Source organism: Xylona heveae (assembly GCF_001619985.1).
Source record: "Xylona heveae TC161 unplaced genomic scaffold L228scaffold_4, whole genome shotgun sequence".
Lineage (NCBI taxonomy): Eukaryota > Fungi > Ascomycota > Xylonomycetes > Xylonales > Xylonaceae > Xylona > Xylona heveae.
Window position 1 is genome coordinate 746396 of NW_017264196.1, and position 15284 is coordinate 761679.

The 15284-nt window shown below is 48.8% G+C and overlaps 5 protein-coding genes across 5 annotated transcripts; 4 read left to right on the forward strand and 1 right to left on the reverse strand.

The window, feature by feature from the left end:
• Window positions 1–10: 10 nt before the first annotated feature.
• Window positions 11–1501, reverse strand: L228DRAFT_246119 (short-chain dehydrogenase-like protein). The gene is made up of 4 exons (XM_018332330.1): window positions 1099–1501; window positions 780–887; window positions 525–681; window positions 11–312 (listed from the first exon to the last, which is right to left on the reverse strand). The coding sequence occupies exons 1-4, from the start codon at window positions 1410–1412 to the stop codon at window positions 127–129; spliced, it is 765 nt and encodes a 254-aa protein (XP_018188910.1). The 5' UTR covers window positions 1413–1501; the 3' UTR covers window positions 11–126.
• A 1023-nt stretch (window positions 1502–2524) lies between these two features.
• Window positions 2525–4572, forward strand: L228DRAFT_246120 (hypothetical protein). The gene is made up of 3 exons (XM_018332331.1): window positions 2525–2686; window positions 2767–2851; window positions 2905–4572. The coding sequence occupies exons 1-3, from the start codon at window positions 2684–2686 to the stop codon at window positions 4470–4472; spliced, it is 1656 nt and encodes a 551-aa protein (XP_018188911.1). The 5' UTR covers window positions 2525–2683; the 3' UTR covers window positions 4473–4572.
• A 961-nt stretch (window positions 4573–5533) lies between these two features.
• On the forward strand, window positions 5534–8053 carry L228DRAFT_114495 (Septin-domain-containing protein). Its single transcript, XM_018328933.1, has 4 exons — window positions 5534–5673; window positions 5904–6572; window positions 6670–7136; window positions 7213–8053. The coding sequence occupies exons 2-4, from the start codon at window positions 5969–5971 to the stop codon at window positions 7846–7848; spliced, it is 1707 nt and encodes a 568-aa protein (XP_018188912.1). The 5' UTR covers window positions 5534–5673; window positions 5904–5968; the 3' UTR covers window positions 7849–8053.
• An 884-nt stretch (window positions 8054–8937) lies between these two features.
• Window positions 8938–10414, forward strand: L228DRAFT_282091 (hypothetical protein; the record flags this gene model as incomplete). The annotated part of the gene is made up of 3 exons (XM_018335956.1): window positions 8938–9380; window positions 9581–9804; window positions 9882–10414. The coding sequence occupies exons 1-3, from the start codon at window positions 9295–9297 to the stop codon at window positions 10412–10414; spliced, it is 843 nt and encodes a 280-aa protein (XP_018188913.1). The 5' UTR covers window positions 8938–9294.
• A 1013-nt stretch (window positions 10415–11427) lies between these two features.
• Window positions 11428–14468, forward strand: L228DRAFT_260198 (hypothetical protein). Its single transcript, XM_018334235.1, has 4 exons — window positions 11428–12204; window positions 12274–12906; window positions 12977–13499; window positions 13594–14468. Exons 1-4 carry the CDS (start codon window positions 11513–11515, stop codon window positions 14332–14334), a joined length of 2589 nt encoding a protein of 862 aa, XP_018188914.1. The 5' UTR covers window positions 11428–11512; the 3' UTR covers window positions 14335–14468.
• The last annotated feature ends 816 nt before the right edge of the window (window positions 14469–15284 follow it).

Consider the following 15284-nt stretch of genomic DNA (forward strand, 5'->3'; position numbering starts at 1 on the left):
AGCTTTACATTTATTCTACCTTTATCTAATCTCAAAGAATTTCTAATCAACTTGATCATCTAGTGACTAGTCTCAAATCGACCAGCTGAGATTGATATCTTGACATTATTTCCCCACGGTCCTTTTTCACCATGGAACAATCTCCCCCGCGTATGCATTAATGCCTTCGTGATTTTCCCACCCAGGCACATGAATATTGTAGAATTTCCCATTGTCCTCTTTCTGGACCCTGAAAACGATATTGAGCGTCGCTTCGGCACCAGTTTCTGGCGGCAGGTCCGCAATGGAACCGCCTAGGTCGGTTTTCAACCACTATGTAGAGTCAGCATTTCCGCATGATACTTACAACGTCCTTTCTCTGTTGAAACCAGCTTGATGTGTGAAAGGAAATTTTGATCTTTGTTTTGGGGATTTTTTTTTTTTTTTTTTTTTTCTGGGGGGAAGGGGGCAGGGGAGCCGCCGTTCGCGCCGCGCCGTGCAATGGAGGTTGAGAAAGGAAGAGGGGGGGGGAAGTGTTTGCTTACACCAGGAGAGATGGCCACGACCGTGAACCCCTTCTCCGCAAAGGAGTGTGCGTATTGATACGTCAACATGTTCAGACCCGTTTTGGATATCTTGTAGCCGTGGTATGGAAGGGGCGCGTATCGCTCCGCCATGCCGAACGATCCAACTGTGCTTGAGCTGTGACACCAGACCACGAACTCGTTAGTATACTTGGGTATATGCCAGAGCTATGCCAGAGAATTATTCCACCGAGGAGGAAATGAGTCGACACTTACATGTTGATAATCTTCTTCTGCTTTCCCTTTTCCAGGAGCGGAATAAAAGCGCGTGTGACATTATGCGTTCCCCCGATGTTTACATGGAGTACGTTATCAAGGTCGTCCCTTGTTTTTGTCTCTTCAGCATTTCAGACTCTCAAACGCTTTACTTGGGGAGAAGAAAGAGCTTCTAGGCCAATTGATCGTCTCTATCGATTTGGCATTTGGCTCAGGCGTGAACTTCCGAGTCTCTTCAAACTGAAATAAACTTTGGAGGAAGGCGAAGAGTAAGGCTGAGAAGGGAAAGAGGCAAATGTTTAAATGTTAAAATGCTTACATTTCCTGGATACCGTTGGGGCTATAGCTATGGATTGCGGCATTATTGACAAGTACATCCAGCCCTTTGCCGTGCAAGATATGCTCGGCCTCGGCGGCGGCTTTCTTGGTGCTGGTTACGTCTGTGATATCGAGCGCAACAAAGACAATCCGGCCGGCAGAACCATCGACGACTTTTTTTAATGCGGGAGTCTGTTGGCGTGCCGTAGCGATGATAGTCCCGACTTGCTCAGAGGGTTTGGATGATAGATGTTTCAGCATGGCGAGGCCGAGGCCGCGGCCGCGGGAGCAGCCGGTGATTAGGTAGGTAGTCATTTTCTGCAACGAGATTATTTTATTTTATTTTATATTTTTGTGTGTGCGAGATATAGAGAGAGGATTGCTCTGATCTCAGAGAACTGATATTTTATTGTCTTCGATGAAGGGGATTCTCTATATATTTATATATAAATTGGGAGAGTGTTTACATGTGGAGGGGAGACGATGATTATCAATCCAATGTGCAGGCCGCTGAACGTTGCTTTTCTATTGGAACAAAGTGGATTGGTAAGAATAGAAGGAAGCTTAGCTGCCTCTCTCAATGCTTATACAAATGACAATATAATAACTCGGGTTTCATTTCGTTGCTTATGCCATCTCTTGCGACCTCTGCTCGTATGATGTGTCTGGAGAGTAGGAACCATGTTACTTGATATAGTTTAGCGCCCTGTCGTCCTGCGGCGTAGGGAAGCGGACGCAATCCCCGCTGGTAGAGCTTTGGCTTATGAATCCAATTTCAAGGGTCTTCGTTCGGCCAAGACGGTCAAAGTGTGAGTGATTTTAGGTAATATATATATATTGGAATGTACTGCAGTATTGAGATGGTCTGTAATGATGAACATGCATTTTATGTAGTGGGATCAAGGCTCTGAGTGGTGAGTACATTTAGAGATTCTAAAAGGACATTATACATTCGACATTCAACAGCCGTGATTTAGATAGGTTTTGAAGGTGTATAATTCAATCTGCTTGTAGACATGTCAATATATGCCTACGAATGTGTATATAGATGATTTACCAGCGGACCACACACAGTAATGTTGGAAGGTTGCAAATCTGAGGGAAATTTTATGCCAATATTATTTCTGGAATTGTTTTGCTTGATTTATTTGAATTTTCTGACATAAAAAAAAACACTGATGAATTAAAAATAAAATTAAAAATAAAAGGATGTTTCCCAATACTGAAAATATCAATATAAAAACTTAATGAAAGATAATCAAAGGGTGCAACGAGCATGTGCTTGTTGTTGACTTGGGAACGACCGGTCTGGTCTTGCTCCATCAGATAGAGTTGGCGCTACGCTCGGATGTGACGTCGGTTGACTTGGGTATCTAGAGCTTGTTTTGCGACCCCAGTTTCGACGCATACTGCATCAACTCTCCGCACAAGACACAGGTTATCCTCATCTAAATCACATCCAGTTATTTAAAGGAGAGGATCATATATCATTTAATATTTTAATTGCATGGGCAGCAATGGTTTATGGCTTATTAAACAGATTGCATTCTTGAAGGCTAGACAACTATCGAAGAAGTCCACCTACAATGGTCCGTCCTTCACCGTCTACAATCCAACTTCCTGTTCTTCAAATATAGTATCGTTGAGCTCACATTTCTTGGCACCGTAGGCTTCTATTCTTCGCCAGATCGTGGCAGGTCCGCGGGCACCACATCCAGAAGCTGGCCTTGATCTCTGTTACGTCACAGAAAGGAGTAGGTTGATGGTCCCGTCGCAGCTTTGGCTCTACTGACAGGTGCCGCGACAGTCGTTGCAACCTCGGGCCCTTCATCAACATATCCTCAGCGCGCATATAGAAATCCAACAGACTCGCTTGTCAAATTTCTCGACTACAAGCACGGTAAAGAATGGGCGATATGGGAATTCCGCGCAGAAGGGACAGGCTATCCTGATTCAGAAGTGTACAATCGAGTATGGCATTATCCGTGGCCGGACCACCACCCACCTCCGTTTGCTTTGATACCGAATATCATGGCTTCGATGCGAAATTGGCTCAAGGAGGACAAAGGCCGTGTGGTTGTGGTTCACTGCAAAGCGGGCAAGGGACGAAGCGGGACAGTCGCGTGTTCCTATCTCATAAGCGAAGAAGGGTGGGAGAAAGAAGAGGCGTTGAAGAGATTCACCGAGAGACGGATGCGCTTTGGCTTTGGTGAAGGCGTTTCCATTCCAAGCCAACTTCGATGGGTCGGTTACGTCGAGCGCTGGGCCAGACATGGAAAACACTATATTGAGCGAAAAGTCGAAGTATGCGAGCTGCATGTGTATGGGCTTAGGGAAGGGGTTAAGATTTCCGTCGAGGGCTACGTTGACGATGGCCGTACAATCAAGCAATTTCACACCTTCAACCGGGATGAGCGCCAGGTGGTCAAGGGGAAAAGCAAGAAAAGTTCAGCAATTGCTGATCTCGTCACCGAGGTTATGAGGTGGAACCAAGCAAAGAAACAACCCGAACAGACCAAATCAGCGGATGCATCAGAGTCTGATAACGAGGTTAAGGGGGTCTCCCCAGCCAATGACAACGAGACCGGCGGAGGTTGTATGGATGTCATATTCCGACCCAAAGAGCCTGTTGTGCTTCCTACCAGCGACATCAACATTGACTTTGAGCGACGCAACAAGGCCAGCTACGGTTTGACCATGGTCACTGCAGTGGCTCATGTCTGGTTCAATGCCTTTTTCGAGGGCAATGGACCAGAGAACGCCGGGAGTGCAGATGATTCCGGCATTTTTGAGATTGAGTGGGACAAGATGGATGGTATCAAGGGCAGCAGTCAAAAGGGAATTCGAGCATTCGATAAGATCTCCGTGGTCTGGAAGGCAGTGGAGAGAGGCGAAGCAGCCGGAGCTCCTGTCGAGATTAACGAGCCTGGCGAGGGAGAGGAGGTAAAGCAGATGCAAGCTGCTGATTGGAGAGGAGCAAATGAGGAGCGTTCAGGTCTTGGAAAGGAATTGGGTCTCCGCACTGCGAGCCCGGCTGTCAGTGCAGATGTCAGCAAGGCCAGTAGTATCAAGAGTGTCTCATCGACAAAGGCCCGAGAGCAGCCTGTTCGTGGCAAACAAGGCGAGAACGCGAGAATGGTGACAGATCATCGCAAGTTAGCTGGGGAACACATGTCGGATTCCCAGCCTGACCTTTCTGCGACCCCGGGAGCAAGCTGTGCGCAACAGGCCTTTGTTTCCACCGAAAGAACCGAGTCTCCATTAGCTGATGAAAGTGCGCCAGACGAACCTTCTACCAGCATCAAACCGAAAAGTAAAACGACTGATTTGGGAGATCTCGCTGAACAAGAACAACAGAGCCAGACCAAACACTAGTGTCATTAGAATCTAGGTAGCTACTCATACCCTGCAACGCACATCTCGTTTTGCAGGGCTTTTTTTGATTTTCGACAGTTTGAGATATCAGAAAATACCCTTGTATACTAGTTTTGCATAGATTCTTCAATTCTTCTATGGCTAATTTGAAATTAGGCTCCATGGGTATATTATTTTCAGTTGTGACTCAAATACAAAATCTACGCCCGTGAGGGCGCGAGCAGTAATCATCGACACTATTTTCAATCAAAATATTTGTCAAACGCGTGGGTTGTCGTTTTCTGTAGTTCGACAGTTATCACTACTCTACGGTTAAACTGTTTACTTGGGAGATTGGATGAGTGCAGTGAGAGGAGGATGGTTGAGCGAACCAATCAAGGGTAAACGAGGAGGGAACCCCTTTGTGGGAAGAAGTGCCCCTAACTAAATTAGTCCACTGTAATCTGTAGTCCTGTAGATAATGAGCTGGAGGAACCGTGGATCTAGGGGGGATGGCGAGAAGGGGAGCGAGGAGGCAATCAAGGGAAGCGAGACGAGACGAGGCGAGAACACGCGGGTAGCGGGTGAGGTACGGGGACGGGGAACAGCAGAAAAGGCAAATTACCTGGTAAGTTACTGCTAACTGTTATGGTTGGCCCGCAAAGTTACTCGCTCGCCCTGGGCCCAAGTTGGATCGGCCGGTTGGCCGTCTCATGTCTCGATCCCCTTCCCACCCACCATATCCTCCCCCCCCATGACAAAACACACTTCATTATCCACGTCGTCGGTTGTCGTCGTGGTCCCTTGAACGTCCTTCCCTCCATTCGCTCACCATCTCTTCTCTCTACAACTTCAATGTTTGCCTGTGCCATCTAATTTAATATCTCCCACCTCGCTACGGTAAGTCTCAACGTTTTTCTGCTGTTGACTCCGCGTCGGATCGTGTACCACACGGGGTACCCCGTTCTCAATCGGGTGTTTTGGGGGAAGCGTTTACCACCCCTGCAAGCTTTCGGGAGACCCCTTTTTGTGGCTCGCACCTCGCAACCTCCAACTTCAGACGCTCTGCAACACCACAATTCGTCGTTCGCTCGTTTTCTGACTCTCGTTTTCGCCTCATTTTCAAGGTCATTTCGATTTATTTTCCATTCGAATCAAATCTACCTTCATCTCTAGCGGCTTTCAAAAAATATATTTGATTTCTTCTCCTCCCCTTTTTTTTGTGAGTCGCGTCTCTCGTCTCTTATCCTACAATGTCACATTCGTGTGTGTGTCAATGAGTGTTGAGAAGGATTTCAAGGCACATCTCTGTGGCTCAATCTTTTACAACACCAGTCCCTGAAAGTACATCAGGTCTGCATCATTGGCTTGTTTTGTGGAGAAATCTGCTCGATCATCATATGCGGAAGGCATAGAGGACTAACGAATTCGTGCCTGCCTGATTCCGTGCAGATTAGGAACGGACATATTTCATAGATCGCACTTACCTCGAATTCGCAGCTTCTCGCACCGGCTCCATGGGTAAGTCAGCCCACTTCCTCCGGCACCTCGACCGCGATGGGGCAGGGGATGGGTTCGACCGGTGTTGCTCTCCGTCCAAATTGCATCACAAGCGTGAATCGCCAAAGATGCCTCCGAGTTACAAGACACGCCCGGTGCCCAATACTCCTAGCGGAAAGAGACTGAGAATCCTCGTTCCGTCAACTCCCCCCGCACGCCTCGACCTCCCTTCCGTCTCGTCTTTGCCTCCCATCAGGGTCGTCCCGCAAGACAGTTTGGCTAACATTGAGTGCGCGAGTCCAGCGACCAACGGCTTCGTCCCGCCGGGCTCCGCAGCACGAGCTTCACCTGCACCGCAGCCCCAGGCCCAACCTTCCCCCCAACCCAATGGAAAGCCCGCTTCCACCCATTCGGAGAGAGCTCCTTCGGTCTCCACTGCGCAAAGCTCCATTCCCCAGACCGTCTCCAACAAAGACCCCAAATTGGCGGCCCAGGCGGCCAGCGATATGCGCAACATTGTTCGGAGAAAGTTGACGGGATACGTGGGATTTGCCAATCTGCCCAATCAGTGGCACCGAAAGAGTGTGCGAAAAGGATTCAATTTCAACGTCATGGTCGTCGGTACGTGCTTCTCCCCGCCCCTTCTCCTCTTTTCTCTCGTTCTCCTTTGGCCACCAGCCGGTATACTGCACACCCGACTGACGCTTCCTGTGTCCAGGTGAATCCGGCCTCGGAAAGTCTACGCTCGTTAACACTTTGTTCAACACTTCGTTGTATCCGCCCAAGGAGCGCAAGGCCCCCAGTCTCGACATCATCCCCAAAACCGTCGCGATTCAGTCCATTAGCGCCGATATTGAAGAGAACGGAGTTCGTCTCCGGTTGACCGTCGTCGACACCCCTGGATTTGGTGACTTTGTAAACAATGACGAATCATGGCGCCCCATTGTTGAAAACATTGAGCAACGTTTCGATGCGTACCTTGATGCCGAAAACAAGCTGAACCGCGTCAACGTCATTGACAACCGCATTCACGCTTGCGTCTACTTTATCCAACCTACTGGCCATTCGCTCAAGCCGCTGGACATTGAGGTCATGAAGCGGCTGCACACCAAGGTCAACCTGATCCCGGTGATTGCCAAATCCGACACATTGACTGACGAGGAGATTGTCCTCTTCAAGCAAAGAGTGCGTGTCTTTCCTCCTTTTGTGCTCGTGACCCCATTTTTCCATTGTCAAATTGCTAACTTTGAATGCGGCGCAGATTCTTGCAGATATCCAGCATCATTCGATTCAAATCTTTGAGGGACCGCGCTATGAATTGGATGATGAGGAAACTATTGCGGAGAACAATGAGATTCTGTCCAAGGTTCCATTTGCTGTCGTGGGCGCCAATAGTGAGGTCACCAATGCGGATGGCCGCCGGGTCCGTGGTCGTCGATACCCGTGGGGTGTGATTGAAGTCGATAATGAGGACCATTGTGACTTTGTCAAGTTGCGTCAAATGCTCATTCGCACTCACATGGAGGAGCTCAAGGAACACACCAACAACTCCCTTTATGAGAACTACCGTTCTGACAAGCTTACTGCAATGGGTGTGGCTCAGGATCCAAGCGTCTTCAAGGAGGTCAACCCGGCGGTGAAGCACGAAGAGGAACGCTCTTTGCACGAGCAGAAACTCGCCAAGATGGAAGCCGAAATGAAGATGGTTTTCCAACAAAAGGTTGCCGAGAAGGAGAGCAAACTGAAGCAGAGCGAAGAAGAATTGTATGCCCGGCATCGCGAGATGAAGGAGCAGCTCGAAAGACAGCGTGCCGAGCTCGAAGAGAAGAAGGGTCGCATCGAGAGTGGCAGGCCTTTGGAAGAGAAGGGCAAGAGAAAGGGTTTCTCTCTGCGTTGAGCTTGCTTCGCCAGGGACCGCACGTCGTTTGTTGGGAGCAGAATTGTCGTGTATTTGGGATGTATTTATCATTGTGTCACATCTTGTCGATGCGGCCAACGGTCCTTTTGCTCCACTTTTTTTTTTTTTCTTTTACTTCCTTACCCTTTTTTTCTGTTCACTTTCAAAGTATCTCCTATTAATTATTCAGGCCTAGCATTTGCGGCGAGCGCAAGGGCGGCAGATATAATTTTGAAGGGGGACAATGGGAACGCTGGGCGAACCAACACCACGTTCAGTTAGCACGTTTGAGGACGGTAAATTGCTTCGGTCTTGTATTACGGAAACAACTTCCCCCCACGAGCGCTCCTTATCTTGATATCTCTTTTAGTTTTTGATCCGTTGCTCTATTTCACCTTGGCTCCGGCTGTTATTTTATCACGGGATGATTGCACGTACGTGGTCGTCCACACTTTAAATGCACAGATTTATTTATCTTATTTTCAAAAGGATGTCTCCGGTTCTAGACGTATCTCACGTGTCACACTGTTCACACCCCGCAGACATACAGGCATTTCAATGCCCTTCTCAGCCACTTCCAAAAATACTGGCTTGTCAAGTCCACGTCCACATGCTTGGTTCAAAATTGTGGAGCGATAGACAATTCAGGGTCATGTACGAAGGTTCTGTGTACTATTGTGTGTGTGGCTTGACAATTGCTGGCCTGGACGGCGCCAGTTGGGTGGATCAGCAATGTCGTCACTGGAACCGAGGCAGAGGCCATCATCAGCAAAAGCAGCAGTTTCCCTGTGGTAATCCTGCTACGTTATCGGTTTGGTTCCGGTTTAGCCAAGCGGGGGACTCGGGACGTGGCTGCCTGCTTTGGCTTGTGTTCTTGTTCGTTTAAGTCACTGTTGCTCATTTTTCGCTGTAAATCAAGTCGTCACTTAGGGAAGAGGTACTGGGGCTAAAAGTAACTTGGGACCCCCCAATCCGAAGGACCCCCAAAACCTGTCCTCATAAACACCCCAAAGACCCTCCTCGATCGTCATTTTTACCCTTGCGTAATAGGCACACGACGACTGGTAAGTCCGTTGCTCTTGCAGCATTCTCCTTTCTACCTCTTCTACGCCTGAGAAAGAGAAAATCTCAACTGTTCTTCCTTTTGCGCCTCTTCTTACATTGTGCTGCACTTCACTGTACGGTACTGCATACCCCTACCCTGAGCCTCGAAGCTTCCACCTGAGCTACTGTGGGCAGTCTAGCACCAAGACCCATGCTTCGCCTTAGATAATTAACGAGATCTCTCTCAGCCCCAACCACCACCTTTCCGATCCCGACTGCCAAGCTGAACGAGGCATTCTCGCCCCCTTCGATTTTCGCCGCTTTATAAGATATACCGATATCGTGAGCTTCCGCAACCTGTTCAGCACAGCTTGAGCGCCCAAAAGCTCCTCCCTACAAACAATGGCTCCTCCCCCTCCGGCCAATCTGCCTCTCCAGCAGAGGGTGATTAAACTCGCCCAGACTCTCCAGTTTGCCTGGTTCTGCGGGTAAGTCATTCGAGTTTGTTCCCTCTCCAGGCCGGTTTGTGGAGCCTTTTTCCGGCTCTGTTCAATACACTAGCTCGGCTTGAACCTCAATGGCATTGTGGTTTCGTTTGAACCTGTAATGCGCATGGAGACATCCTCTCGCCTTTCCCCCCCATTTCACGGCGAGGGCAAACTTTGCTAATTCTGTTCGTTTATCAAAGCCACCTCACCCTTTTGTTTTGCTCGCTCCGCTATGGTCTTTCCTACATCACTACCCACTGGTATTCGAAGTGGGCTAGGTTCTCCTACCGCACGGCTTTCGTTGCAGCTGCCGCAACCTATGGCATTGTAGTTTACAAGGCGTACCGTGCTCGGGCGCGGACAAACGGCAAACAGCAACCTGGCGCTCTGGCGTTGCTCAGTGATGAAAATGTTCAATATTTGGGTATGTAGGCCAATCAAATGAGGCGCATCATGTTTGCCGAGGCAGCACCATTTGCTAACTGCGCGCTCTCTCACCAGCTATGGCTTTGGTCTGGTTGTTTTTCCACCAGATCCCCTTGGCCATTCTTCCATTTGCCGTCTACTCCGTCTTCCACGTTGCGACTTATACCCGTGCCAACCTGATCCCCACCATTCAACCTCCGCAGGCGACCCCCGCAGGCGCCAAACCCGCGTCCAACAAGCTTGCTGACACCATTGGCAAGTTTGTCAAGGAGTACTATGACGCCAGCATGCACGTGGTTGCTGTGCTTGAGATCCTTTTGTTTTTCCGTCTGCTTGCCGGTGCACTCACTTTCGGCAAGGGAACCTGGATCTTGTTTGGCATCTACAGCGTTTTCTTCCGCGCAAGATATTCGCAGAGCAGCTTCGTTCAGCATGCCATTGGCAACGCCGTTGCGCATGCTGATGCCATTATTGCAAACCAGAGCACCCCTCCGGTCGTTCGTCAGGCTTGGGACAGCATCAAGGGCGTCACCCGGCAAGCTGTTGACGCAACTGAGGCTCGTCGTTACACGGGCGCTGCGGGTCCTGGCGTGAAGAAGGCTCAGTAGATGGCATTTTCTTTGGTGCAGGAATTGCGTCGACACTGACCTACTCATGTCTGGACGGCCAACCACGCAGAGAATTCAATCTTTTGCGGACAATGCAATGACCGGGAGCGCAGAGTGATGGTTCGAGCGATGACGGAAGATAGGAAATAGATGATGCGCAAGGAGGCGAACGGTGAGGAGGACATATCTGCGGGGGTGATGATGATGGAGGCAATTCAGCCAGTCAAGTGTGCAATGGTGGCTCCAGCGCTCTCAGAAACTGGAATCATTTATCATTTGCAAGAGCGCGGCGGGGAATGATGAGCCTGCGATGGACAAGGTGTATCGCTTTTTTTTTTTTTTTTTTTTTTTTTTTAATTTCTTTTAAAGACATTTTATACCTCAAGCGTCTTCTTTTTTCTTTCCTGTCGAGCTTGGATGAATCATTGCCAATAGAAACGGCGGGCTTATCCGAGCTAGTATAATTTTGAACAGTGTTGACGATTGTGAATATGATTGAGTAATAGCACTTTGGAATTGCTACGCTAGAGGTTCAAAGTGTGATGCACGTGGATTCGGTGCAGCAGCTGACTGGCACCACACGAAAACTACCCTCCTTTTTTCTTCAAAAACAAATTGGCGTGCCCAGTTGAGAATAAAATGAAATTTTTATTCATCGATAGTTGACAAAGTGAGGAATATTGTGATTCTTGGTTTTCACACCCTTCATTCCTCAGTGCAGCAAAATAATATATAAAACTACCTGGAGCGAATCTCGAAATTGCCCGTAGGGAAGAGAGGTTGCCGATGTTTGCTTGTTATCCGTAGACAAGCTATTGGTCCAGCTAAAGTCGGGGTCCCTGAGCTGAGCTTTTCCGAGTCTTTAGTTAGTCTTATCTACCCCACGAATCATCTCTACAGCAGAAAACCGAAATCTCTCGACCATACACATTGATCACAGAACAAAATTACTCGAAGACAGATGAATTAAGGGGGTGTCTTCGTTCCATCACCTTTTTTCTTTCTCTGCGCCCAGCCTGCTGAAGGCATATCCACTTTGAAGAACTAAGACCAAGGACAGAGCTGAGGGGCAATTCGGTGCCCCTCGTCACCAGCGCCATGTCGTCCAGCCAGCAAGGCTCATCTGGGAAAAGCTCTCCAGAGAACGTGTCGCGAGAGAATTCGAGAAGTCCAAGTCCTCTTGCAGCAACATCGTCTGCGCCCAGGGACTTACAGCATATGCCTGCCAAGCCTAGCAGGCTTCGTGAAGCGCACGAGCCGCCGTCATCTCCAGATGATCGTAACATTGGCGCCACGGCAGTAACGTCGATATATGATGATGATGAAACTGGCGGGGTTGAAGCAAGCGGCGAGGTTTCAGACGGTACCCCGTTTGCCCAATTGCCCAAGATTGATACGGAATTCAGACATACACCCAATTCTAGCCGCTCGTCAATTCATTCCTCGCGCTCGCCGGCTCGAGCTGAAGGACGCGCTGAGGAGCCGGCTGAAATCAGTGCAAGGACATATCTGCTTCAAAACCAGCTAGACCGTGGGTCTGGATGCGGCCTAAGCAACTGTAATCACGGAACGTTTTCACCTAGACCAGCGACACCAGTAAGCCGCACCAGTTTCGACAATTTCGCAGAGACTGGTTTTGGTGCATCCTATGGCACTGCTGGTAGCAGTGCCGATGGCGGTGACGACAACGCTTCCATTTCCTCTCGACTACTTGGTGGAATTGGAGCGAGGAAAATGAAAAAGACACAATTGTTTGCCAGACAGCATGGAATCCGTCATACGAAGACAATGTAAGAAGTTCTGGATAGAGGGGCTGTTCCATAGGCTTGCTAACCATTGCCTTTTTTTTTTCGAGATAGGTACCTTACATACTATATACCCTTCTTCAACTGGATCCGACAGTATAAATGGTCCTATTTGCGCGGAGACATTATCGCCGCGCTCACAATGGCCTCATTCTATCTACCCATGTCGCTCTCATATGCGTCTAATTTGGGCCACATTCCTCCTATAAACGGACTCTACTCCTTTGTGTTTAATCCTTTGGTCTATGCACTTCTTGGAACTTCACCGCAGATGGTTGTTGGCCCTGAAGCGGCAGGATCTCTGCTGGTTGGCACGGTGGTCACCTCGAGCGTGGAGCTTGGCCATTCAAAGGAGGAAGACGACATGCTCCATGCGCAGATCGCGGGCCTTGTCACGGGAATGGCAGGCGCCATTATCCTGGTTGCTGGCTTGACGCGACTTGGCTTTTTGGATAGCGTACTCAGCCGGCCGTTTTTGCGTGGTTTCATTAGTGCTGTTGGTTTTGTCATTCTGGTTGACCAATTGATTCCGGAAATGGGCCTATCGGCCGTTGCACGAGAGGTTGAGGGAGTCACGCACGGCAGCAGCTTATCGAAGCTTATATTCCTCTTTAAGCACGCCGGAGACGCTCACGGATTAACATGTGCTGTAGCATTTGGCAGCTTTACTATCATCATGGTGTGCAGGTAAGAAACCATTCTGCTCTTTGATCATTGTCTCGTTACAAATGAAGCTAATGGCTCATTTTCTCAACAGAGAGCTTAAGAAGCGTTTACAGCCACGGTTCCCCAGCGTAGCTTACGTGCCCGATCGTTTTCTTGTGGTTGTCCTTTCCGCCGTCTTTACGTGGAGATTCAGATGGGACAAAAAGGGCCTCTCTATTCTCGGAGATGTCAGTTCTTCCACAGGAGCTCCCTTTCCGTTTCATTGGCCATTTCAAACGCACGTCAAACACATCCAGACTGCCATGGGGACCTCATTTGTCATTGCATTGCTTGGCTTCTTTGAATCATCTGTCGCCGCCAAAAGCCTTACAGGTAGCGAAGCCAAGGCAGACGGAATCCAAGGCATGTCCATGAGCGCCAACAGAGAGCTCGTCGCTCTCGGTGTCGCAAACATTATTGGCGGACTGTTCATGGCATTGCCCGCATTTGGTGGCTACGGTCGGAGCAAAGTCAATGCTGCCACGGGCGGGCGAACCCCAATGAGCAGCATCGTACTCAGTATCCTCAGCATCATTTGTGTTCTCTTTATCGTTCCTTATTTCCATTACCTTCCCGTAAGTCCTCCCCAAGGGTACCCCTCGCCCTCTCAAAAAATTTGCACTTTTTCCCAGCGCGAAAAGAAAATAAGACTGAACACCTCTCTCACAGAAAGCCGTCCTGTCCTCGATGATCTCCGTCGTCGCCTACTCTTTAATTGAAGAAGCGCCACACGACATCCGCTTCTTCCTCGTTGTCCGCGGCTGGTCCGAGCTCTCCCTCATGGCACTTATTTTTCTTGCCACCATCTTCTACTCTCTTACCTTGGGCATCGCCGTCGGCATCGGCCTGTCCCTCGTGCGTGTCATCAAACACAGCACTCGCCCGCGCATCCAAATCCTGGGCCGCATCCCCGGCACCACCAAGTTCGAAAACGCCGAACTCGACCCCGAAAAGATTGAATTCATCGAGGGTTGTCTCATCGTCAAGATCCCCGAACCCCTGACTTTTGCCAACACGGGCGAACTCAAGACCCGGCTACGCCGACTCGAAATGTACGGCAGCACGCTTGCCCACCCGGCCTTGCCCCGCGTGCGGAACCCGGACCACAACAAGAATATCATCTTCGACGTACACGGCGTCACCTCCCTCGATGCCGCGGGCGCGCAGATCCTCGCGGAAATCGTAGACTCGTATCTGTCCCGCAACGTCCGCGTCTTTTTCTGCCGCGTGCCCCACGAGCGCAGCCCCGTCTTTCGGCTGTTTGAACGCTCCGGCATCGTGGACAAGTGCGGCAGATCCCATTTCGTCATGAGCGTCGATCAGGCGCTGAGCATGACGGAAATGGAAGAACTCGAAGACCATCTCCGACAACGCGCCGCCACTGCCGACGGGCCGTATGATATTGCATGATTATTACGGGTGCCTTTCTTTTTCTTTTTCTTTCTTTTTTTTTCTCTTCTCTCTCCCATTTTTTAAATTTTCTTTCATTTCATTTCATCTTTTAAAGCCCAGCATTCATCTCTTTCTTTCTCTTTTTTCCTCCTTTTCTTTTTATTTTACTTTTATTTCATCTTATTTTACTCTTTAGCCCAGCAGCCCAGCAGCCCAGCATTAATTTCTCTTCTTGACACAAAAATGGGTTGAACCCTCTGGAAGCCCCTTGGAAAGTCCTTTGGATATTGAATAATGGATAGTTGATACGCTGATTCCAATTCTTTCATTCATACATACCTTATATACCTTATATACCTTACCATATATACCTCACTTTCCTCGGACTGTTGAACATACCCCTCTGTTTTAAAAAGCTTTTTTAAGAAGCGCTGAGAAGCCCTTGAGCGCCACGAGCTGACGAAGCGACGAAGCGATGAAGAAATTAGGGTTAAGGGGTTTTGTTGTAATTTCCCGTACTACTGCTTCTTGCCTCTTGCCTTCTATTTGTTGTTTCTTGTTCACTATTCAGTGTACCTACCTACCTACCTACCTACCTAGGCATCTTAGGTATCTTAAGTATAGCTACCTACCTTAGTTATATACCATATACCATATACCATATACCGTATAGCTATTTCCTTTTTAACTTTTTTCTTTTTTTGACGTTTGATGGTTTAACGTTTTACGGTTTACGGTTTACGGTTCACGATTTTACCAAGTGATTCAAAGTCAAGTCCATGGTGCTAGACATGCCCCCTTTTTGATTTTCGAGTTGCGGCAGTTCAAATTAAACATTAAACAAAAAAGAAAACACTGCATAAGGTATCTAAAGTAGGTATAAATTAACGTAGGTACCCTTAGGTAGGTGGTAGGTAGATATGCCCGATGCTCCTAAATATGCGCAATGAGAATGCTTAATATTCTAT

What these genes read in the sequence shown, in the direction of transcription:
- L228DRAFT_114495 (XM_018328933.1), top strand. Translation starts at nt 5,969, where the DNA reads ATGGGTAAGTCAGCCCACTTCCTCCGGCACCTCGACCGCGATGGGGCA. An exon ending in TTTCAACGTCATGGTCGTCG is followed by an intron (nt 6,573 to 6,669) that starts GTACGTGCTTCT and finishes TCCTGTGTCCAG; the next exon opens with GTGAATCCGGCCTCGGAAAG. An exon ending in TTGTCCTCTTCAAGCAAAGA is followed by an intron (nt 7,137 to 7,212) that starts GTGCGTGTCTTT and finishes AATGCGGCGCAG; the next exon opens with ATTCTTGCAGATATCCAGCA.
- L228DRAFT_260198 (XM_018334235.1), top strand. Translation starts at nt 11,513, where the DNA reads ATGTCGTCCAGCCAGCAAGGCTCATCTGGGAAAAGCTCTCCAGAGAAC. An exon ending in ACTATCATCATGGTGTGCAG is followed by an intron (nt 12,907 to 12,976) that starts GTAAGAAACCAT and finishes TTTTCTCAACAG; the next exon opens with AGAGCTTAAGAAGCGTTTAC. An exon ending in CTTATTTCCATTACCTTCCC is followed by an intron (nt 13,500 to 13,593) that starts GTAAGTCCTCCC and finishes CCTCTCTCACAG; the next exon opens with AAAGCCGTCCTGTCCTCGAT.
- L228DRAFT_246120 (XM_018332331.1), top strand. An exon ending in CTGTTACGTCACAGAAAGGA is followed by an intron (nt 2,852 to 2,904) that starts GTAGGTTGATGG and finishes GTGCCGCGACAG; the next exon opens with TCGTTGCAACCTCGGGCCCT.
- L228DRAFT_246119 (XM_018332330.1), bottom strand. Translation starts at nt 1,412, where the DNA reads ATGACTACCTACCTAATCACCGGCTGCTCCCGCGGCCGCGGCCTCGGC. An exon ending in CAGAAGAAGATTATCAACAT is followed by an intron (nt 682 to 779) that starts GTAAGTGTCGAC and finishes CTGGTGTCACAG; the next exon opens with CTCAAGCACAGTTGGATCGT. An exon ending in TCGTGGCCATCTCTCCTGGT is followed by an intron (nt 313 to 524) that starts GTAAGCAAACAC and finishes GACTCTACATAG; the next exon opens with TGGTTGAAAACCGACCTAGG.